Source organism: Centroberyx affinis, unplaced genomic scaffold, assembly GCF_046629955.1.
Source record: "Centroberyx affinis isolate AG114_WGS23_722 - 3 ecotype Tasmania unplaced genomic scaffold, CSIRO-AGI_Caff_v1 ptg006120l_1, whole genome shotgun sequence".
Lineage (NCBI taxonomy): Eukaryota > Metazoa > Chordata > Actinopteri > Beryciformes > Berycidae > Centroberyx > Centroberyx affinis.
In genome coordinates, this window is record NW_027283111.1 from 23,552 (window position 1) to 32,500 (window position 8,949).

Genomic DNA, 8,949 nt, shown 5'->3' on the forward strand with positions numbered 1-8,949 from the left:
AATTCCTTGGCAGTAATAACTTCATGATGAAAAGAAATGCAGGCTTGCTTTGATCCTCGATGTAAGGAACATGTTAGATAGACGCTGACAGAAAACATGCTCATACACAGAGAGAGGGAGAAGAGGGAGGAGAGAGAGGGAGGAGAGAGAGGGAGGAGAGAGTGACAGGAGTTTCCACAGAAGTCTGTCGACGCCTGTCCACCCACACTATAATGTATTTCTCTGTATCTTTGTTACGGCTGACGTTTTAAAATGCTGATTGGAAACGAGGCTGAGTTCAATGGAGGCTCAGACTGAATGATTGAACACATTTATTAGAAGGACGTCTTAGAAAACATACTAGCAGTACAATTACATTTGCCTTCAAAGTAAAGTAAAAACAAAGTAAAAACAAGTCTTCAAAGTAGCTAATTTCAAAAGACCAAAAAAATAGATATTTCTATTGAACATCTGATAGTGAAATATCAGCCTAGTAGAATATTAACAAAAAGAAGTAAACAGGATGACTCAACTAAAACATTTTTGCTAACAGGCATACTTTTTTACAACAGTTAGGAGTTGAAGCCAGGAGTTGGTCTCTCGTTGAAATTGTCTATATTAGCATCGCGGCTCTGAACCTCGATTGACCTTGTATGCAATTAAGCATGGAGTCCATAGTGCAACAATTAATTAGTTGGACCTCAAGTCAACCATCCTTCCACCTGATCTACATCTACAAGTCTGTGCATCTCCTTTCGACGTCCCACAACAAAATAAAAAAACAGTTCCTTTTGAGTTCTTTTTCAGTTTGATTGTTTAAGACTTGTGTATGGCACAGTTGTTGTAGCTTACATATTACGTTCAGTGCTACTTTATGCATCAGGGCTGAGAACGTTTTCATGTGAATCTATCCAAGGAGGCACCACTATGGTTATGGTAAATGTCGGTATTGGCCATGACAACACGGGCAGTTCCAGTTCTCCAGATACTCAGGTCCTCGGACATGAGGGTCTCATCACTCTGGTGAGCTCTCGTTGGCCGCATTCAATGCCTGAGAAGGAATCAACAACGAGGGACGTCCAAACTACCATCCCTCCATTCATCTACCTGCCAACCTAACAAAAACACACAGGTAACACTTCCCCTGCTCCCTGTCCCCCCCTCTGTGTCCCTGAATGTGTTCGCGTTGCTCAGGAAGCGTTTTCATCTCTGCAGACGCTGTCCGACGCCCAGTCAGCACCAGGAGAAGGACCGCCCCACCATTTCAAAGAACAGCTTGTTGGGCTCTCTGAAGTAGTGACAGAGCTTCCTGAAGGCCTGGGCGCTCAGCGGGGCGTGCGGCCTGCCTTTGGACTCATCCAGGCACTTGTCATGTCCGGCCGACAGGAGGCAGTAGAAGCCCTTGGTGGTGTTGTAGTAGAAGTTGTTGGGGCTGATCCTGGGCGGCAGGTCCAGGAACCGCTCTGCCTTTCGCAGCTCGGGGAAGGGATCCCGGATCAGCGCGTCCCCGTCCACCACGTGGATCTGCTCCCTGGGGAACACCTCCAGCCAGCGGGCCAGGTGCTGGTGGTACAGGCTCCTCTGCAGCGCCTTGTACCCGGGGTCGATGTGGCCCTTGTGGAGCAGGAGCTCCTCCAGCGGCTGGTAGGGCTTGTGGCGCGTCAGGCGGTTGTGGAGGACCTGGGTGTAGTCGGACACCAGCCGCTCGGCCGGGTCGCGGACGATGAGCAACAGGCGGACGGCGGGGTTCATGTCCCAGACCCGCACAGGAACCTGCGGCGCCGTGAAGTAGCCGGGAGTCTTCTCCACCGTCAGCTGGCCAGGCAGGGTGAAGGGCATCTGGGCGCGGTACCAGGCCAGGCCCCGCCGATAATGCTCCTCCACGTTGAAGTAGTGCACCTGACAGAGGGACAGGAGAAGAAGTAGTGTTGATGAGGATAAGAAAGTGGCACATATCTGTCCTTCGTGCTAAATTATTCACGTCATTTCTCTATGTATTGGTGTTTGTCTTTCATGATTGGTGCTGATGTCATCACTAAAAGAATGAATAACGGGTGCCATTTTACCCACAGAACTTGAACGGATAGAAAGTACTGTATCATGCTAATTTCCTTTGGTACGCCTCACATGACTTCCATAGAGTTTTGATACTGTTGTGATGTAAATGAACATTATTGCTTTCATGTGTGAACAGAACATGAGACTCAAATGATGGCGTTGCCATGGTAACACATCAGCTTTGTGAGTCTCATGCACCAAATCAGCACTGATTTACATTACATCATTATCAAACATTCTATGACATTCTATGGCATTATAAGTGTGCCAGAAAAAATTAACATTCAATTGATTGGAAATGACCGTGCTGTCAATTGAAATTCACTCAAACATTTCTACAGTGCAAATTAATCGAGAACATTAGCAGGCAAAACTGGTAATTTTTGATTTTCCAGCCTTGGTTCCACATGATCACATACAAACAACCATCATTTTTTACCAGGCAGGAAACAAAAGGCTTAGCTGGGATTTTTGGAAGCAATAGGAGGGAAACTACATCAGTAACATCAGAAACTCCACCAGTAACTGAGTAAATAGCAGCAGTTAATGCTTATTACCAGCAGATATTACCCTGGTATTGCCCATCATGTGAAGTGGTACCATGTAATGTGTGATAATGTGTGAGTGCAATCTGTGAGTTCTTAATATTATTCTTAAATGACGATAATAATCTTTCTGTATTACCTCAGCCTTTGCCACTTCCACATCCGGGTGCAGGTTGAGCATCTCCAGCAGGGCTCTGGTGCCGCCTTTTCGCACACCAATAATAATCGCGCCGGGAAGCCGCTGCTGGGTGGCATTGGAGGAAGAGGAGGAGGAGGAGGAAGATGATGAAGACAAGTAGGAAGAGGAGCTGGAACCCCCGGTGCGTAATTCCCTTAAGCACACACACAGCTGAGTCTGCAGCAGGAGAAGCACCAGCAGCGCTAGTAGCACTGTCCACAGCATGGTGCCCCCTGGGCTGAGAACACACACACACACACACACACACACACACACACACACACACACAGAGGTGGAGTGGAGGTTATGTGCACACACTCATGTAGCTCCCAGGCATGCACGGAGTTGTGCTTGTTAGCAGTCAGCAGGGGGCCTCAGAAGTGGGATCTTCAATTGGAAGCCTGTAAGCAGAGAAAAAAAATGCTTTTATTCACTGTCATTGTATTTTCCTACCACTCTGTTCTTTGATATTGGTCTCTTGGTAGAAATAGTAGCAGAAATATGATACATTTGGCAAGAATGTTGTCTGACAAATGAACAATACTGACAAAATTAAATTTAATGAAACTGAAAAAGTTTATTTTTTAATGTAAATCAATCGTGAGCTGTAGCAGAGCAAGTTAAAAATGCAGCAGGATAAAAAACATGGACAGATTATTATTGTTTTATTCTTCTGTCTGTGACTGTCGTACACATTTCTGCACCTCTAATGCAAACAGCCACACTTCAAGCCCTCTCCCAAAGACACTAATGCACTAATGAGTCTCCTGAAAATTCACAGAATTGAGGAGGAGGCGAATCTGTGTGTTTGGACCGCTACAGAAAACCTCAAAATAACTACAGTGGAATTAAAATGTGAAATGTTCCCTGTGGGGGGAGGATGCCGTGTTGGCATCACTCGGATTATCAGGATGTAGTTAGTGAGCACTTCTTTTCATCTCACATGGCTACTGCATTCGCTCTGCGCACGCATGCTTGCTCAACTGTTTTCACAACCGTCTGAGAAGACTAAGACAGCATTTACAAAGTCCAAGTCCAAGCCATAGTGGTCTTAGCCCAGAATATAGCGCTGTGGTGTGATTATGGCCGAGAGGTATTAAAATATTAATCTACATCTAAAGATGAGAGAGAGGAGATGCATTGAAAATTAATGCAGTTCTGAGGTTTAGGTCTCCCCAAGGAGCACTAACACCCCTCCTAGTTCAGCTGAACCATTTTTTACAGGATAGAAGATTAGTTGTGCATCCTGAATGTGCGAATACTGCGATACAGTGTGTCTTTTGTCGTAAGGTTTCAACACGTGTGGAAGAAAACACACATTCTCTGACACATCAAACGAGGCTTAGGAAATGCAACCGAGCCTGGATTCAAGATTATTTTAGCTTCAACCCAGCATCGAACAAACCAGATCTCACCTACTGTAAGACTCACTAAACTTGTGATCGGCTACACATGATCAGCTAACATCATCTATAGGCGTGTGTGTGATTTTCAGGCCGTGTACAAATATCTGAGGGACATTCAGACGGGGACAGTGGACAGTGAGACGCTCTCTTCTGCCTCAACGACCACCCGAGCCCTTGAGCAAGGCAGCTAACCCCCATCTGTTCCATCAGAGCCCATCAGCTGCTCAACCACAGAAGAAGAAGAAAAAGAGTGAGGTTGTTCTCTACAGCGCTGTCGGGTGAATGTGTACAAGTGTGTGAGGGTGAAACAGAGCTTTAACATAAGCCCTTATAGCCAGTGGTGGAAGAAGTACTGAGATCTTTTACTTAAGTAAAAGTAGCAATACAACAATGTAAAGATACTCCATTACAAGTAAAAGTCCTGCATTCAAAATCTTACTTAAGTAAAAGTACATAAGTATTGGCAGCAAAATGTACTTAGACTATCAAAGTAAACGTACTCATTATCCAAACTGTCCCCATTTAGAGAGTTATATTTTTCATAAATTATTGGAATATTAATACTTATTTATTGACATACATGTACATGTAAGCAGCATTTTAAAGTTGTCACCGTGAAGCTAATCTTCAATTTAGCTATACTTTTAGGTAGTCTAATCTATAACAATGCTATTTTATAGTTATTTTATAAAGATGATCAAATGTTTTAAATATAAAATATTGATCTGAAAAGTAACTAGTAACTATAGCTGTGAAATAAATGTAACGGAGTAAAAAGTACAATATTTCCTTCTAAAAAGTACAGTACTTGAGTAAATGTACTTAGTTACTTTCCACCACTGCTTATAGCTTGTAATGGTCAGGACCAAAAATGTCCAAAAGCTATACTTCCACACCAAGGAAATTAAGGTAAGACTTCTACTCAGCAGGATCACATCCATGTTAAAGTAATAATCTGTTACATTTTCATATAAATAAATGTCTGTTTTGCTGCTGATTGATTGATTGATATATAAAACAATAATGATTCAACCTATATCCAGTTCATGAAAGCTTTCTAAACAGCCGGTGTCTGGTAGGTCTTTCCCGAGAAATATCCTCTGGCATATCCTCAACAGGAAGCGATGCGTTTTATGTTTCCGGTTTGTTTGAAATAAATAGAAGAAGAAGAACTGGGTAGTTAGCATGAGCAGCGATAGCCACCATGGCTGAACAGACGAAAAAAAGGAGGGAGGGAAGTGCAGTGCAGAAACACCACAGACACGAGCGCTGAGGAACAAAGATGGAGACAAAATCCCAAAAGTGAGAATGCTGAAAAAATATTGTGCCATCAAACTCCATTGTACCTGCTGGAAACATCTCAATGTGACGCCATGTTGTCTACATTTAAGCAATAATCCACGTATATATGACAAATACACCACCAAACAGCAAAATGGGTCCAGAAATGCAAGATTACTAATACTTTATTACTAATAGCTGTGTTTTTAACATTGTTTTAGGGTGAATTTTTCTGCACACAGCGGTGGCAAGACACTAACTTATAGTCCTTCCCCCTGTTGTTGTGTTTGTCCTGGTGCTTTTCCTGTTGTTGGTGTTGTTGCTGTTATTGTGCCGAAGCCGTCCTGATGTGGCCGAGTTATTAATTAGTGCAACAGTGTTCTGGTTCAGGGAGGAACCCTGTCTAGCGTTGTTCCTGTGGCGGAGCGCTAATTGCACCTTCAGGGATGGGAGCTGCACCCCGACCTCTCTGCTATCCCCCGGCCTGGTGACGCTGTCGTCATCGGTGACTGTCTGTGGACCGAGGCCGTCCTGTACGGCAGAGTGTGGTTTTGTTTGTTATTGTGGGTGTTGTGGGTGTGGTGACTGTTGAATAATATGGTCGCCCTCGGCAGTGAGGATATGTTCGAGCAGTATTTATTCTAAGATGGATGGTGTTCAGCACTCCGGCCTTGTGGATTTAAAAATCCACTCCCGTCTTATACAGGGTGTTTGCGTCTCAGGTGAAACCATTCAATAGAATCATATTCATATGGAGAAGGTTCAGATCAATTTGTGTTAACAATTTGTGTACATTTTCTTCTTTTTGTCTTTAATAGACACTGAAGACAAATAATGGGGATTGATTGATAGATCGATTGGGTATAAAAAGATTCAAACAACAGTACTACCGAGAGGATAACGTGTGTAAAAGCAACTTAAACACTTGTTTCCAACATGGGCCTCGATGGTTTACAAAAATCAGAACAAAACAATACACAAAAAACATACTACATGACAGCGAAAAAACAATAGAAATTTGACATTAGTACAACAAATTGAATCCATAACCTCTAATGAGGTAAAAAAAAAGCGGAACTATTTTGCATTTTGTACACAATCCCTACTGTGAATATTACATGGCGATTAAAAAGTACAAGAAATTGTATCCATAACCTCTAATGAGATAAAATTGCTAAAATTCCTTGCACTATTTTGCTTTATTACTATTTTGTAATAAAATAACTGCTTTTTTGTGCTCTGAAGTTAAAAGGTCACGACTAGGATTAAGATTTAATATTAACAACATGATGCCCACATATCGGTAATAAGGATGGATTCGAGCCCCGCCCACAACGCCAAAACGTCCCATGTGAACGGCGCCTAATGCAACACAGTCAACACAGTGAGATTCACAGCAGCTACAGTCATAATATGGCAAACTGTGAGCTGAGTAGTGTGTCTCTCTGTGTGTGTGTGTGTGTGTGTGTGTGTGTGTAAATGAGAGAAAGAGACAGAAAGAGATCTCGGGGGATTTTTGTGTCTATGCGTGTGTGTTTGTGTGTGTGTTCGCGTGTGTGTGTGTGTGTGTGTGTGTGTGTGTGCGTCACGAGACAGATGCTGTGTGTTAAGTGGTTACATGAGTCCCTTGTGACTCCCCCGATACGCTGCAATATTCCCCTGCTGTCAAGTCGCGCATTCTGCTTCGCTTCCACCTCGCCTTGTGACCTCTATTCCCCTCTCTCTCTCTCTCTCTCTCTCTCTCTCTCTCTCTCTCTCTCTCTCTCCACCCCTCCCTCTCACCTTTTTTCCTCGTCCTCTTTCACCCTAACCTTTTGTCTCAGCCTGTTTCCCGACTGTCTCTCTCTCTGGTTATATATCGACACCCCGTTTGAATGCGTTCCCTGTTCACGCGGAGCTGCTAACAAACGCACTGCCATGCTAATGTGGGACGCTCATAAATAAAAACACAAGCTCACCTTTCCTTCGCCCGTTCGTTCCCCCCCCCCCATGTGAAACATTCTCTCGTTCAGTAAACTTTAAATTTTTTTGCGGCTTGACGAATTGGAAATGAGGTCAGCGTTGAATTTGGAAATGAGAAACGGCTTACTGTACACGTCAAAGATGCTTTTTTACTTTGTACAGTTTTGCTGAAATTGAAAGTTATTTCATCTGAGTGAATAGGATTTTATATGCTAATGCTCTCTATATCACCTTTCCTCACTGTTTCCTGAAATATTCTAATTCAATACATTTTAGCTTTACTAACTGGAAATGAGACAAAGAGAGTATCAAAAATACCCATGTTTTTTTTACTTTGTACAGTTTATTTTCACCTGAATAAATAGGAGTTTATACACTCTAGGCCTTCCATATATCACTTTTCCTCACTCTTCCTTGAAATGTTCAATTTAACTTTCATATATAGGATATTTGTATCTTGATGTATAAGACAGAGTTGAATTTGGAAATGAGAAATAGGGTCCATAACAAAGAGAGTCAAAAATACCCATTGTTTTTCTTTGCACAGCTTTGTTGAAAACTGAAACTTATTTCCTCTGAATAGACAGGATTTCAGAATACTCCAGCCCTGCCATATAGCCACGTTTTGCCTTGCTGGTGTACATTAGACAAAATAAAAACAAAATGGCTGACTTCATTCGCACCGCTTAATGGCCGGATGGCTCTCTTTATTGGCACCATATGAGCTGTAAGTTAGCCTCTTAGCCCTGTTCAATGAGGCTCACATGAATCATTGCAAGTCCTTGTCTTTCCCGCTCATCGCTTCTTGTGATTCAAATTAGCCGGCAAGGACGGAAAAAAACCCAACAACAACAATGCCAGGATTGTCAATGATGCGTGAATTCTCCATATTGACTAACACCAGTATCAAGGAAAAGACAGAGAGAGACAGAGAGAGAGAGAGAGAGAGAGAGAAAAAGAGAGGGCTGAAAGTAATTATCTGTGAAAGGCAGATGCTGCCATGTGCGTTTTGGGAGAGTCGCTGTGTCTTATAAGTTTTTTGGGGGTGTGTGTTGTTCTTGTTTCTCTGTGTGTGCATCTCCCTTCATCTGCGTGTGTGCGGCGCCTTTTGTGCTGCGCTTGCGAGCGCGCAGCGTGAGTCTGCCTGCTATCCAGGCCTTGGAAATATCTTTTTACTGAGCGATGGTATTTGGGGGTGGGGGTAGGATTATCCTGTACAGAGAGACGGAGGGTGGTAGGGGAGGGAGGGAGGGTGAGACGGGTGTTAGGGAGGAGGGATGGGGCTGAGGTAGAGAGTGTGTGTGTGTGTGTGCACTCTGCAGGAGGGTGTGTGTGTGAGGCAGCAAGGAAGATTGTCCCTGGTAGGGGGTGGTATGGTGCAACGCTTTGGATTGCCAAACTCGCCATATCGCCACGGCTGTGAGAGTTAGATAAAACTCTCTCTGTCCCCCCTTTTCTTTCTTCTTCCATTCATTTCCCCGTCATCCATCTCTCTTTCGCTGCCCCCTATGCCACACTTGGGACTCCTTCCCCCCCCCCC

The 8,949-nt window shown here is 43.6% G+C and overlaps 1 protein-coding gene across 1 annotated transcript in view; it reads right to left on the reverse strand.

Moving 5' to 3' along the window:
• Nucleotides 1-400: 400 nt before the first annotated feature.
• hs3st1l2 (heparan sulfate (glucosamine) 3-O-sulfotransferase 1-like 2) overlaps nt 401-8,949 on the reverse strand; it is a 24,353-nt gene continuing 15,804 nt past the window's right edge. The window contains exons 2-3 of the mRNA XM_071512142.1: nt 2,722-3,161; nt 401-1,878 (exon numbers count right to left, since the gene is read on the reverse strand). Coding sequence (XP_071368243.1) covers nt 1,213-1,878; nt 2,722-2,985 — 930 coding nt within the window. The 5' untranslated portion in view covers nt 2,986-3,161 and the 3' untranslated portion in view covers nt 401-1,212. The remainder of the gene's footprint in view (nt 1,879-2,721; nt 3,162-8,949) is intronic.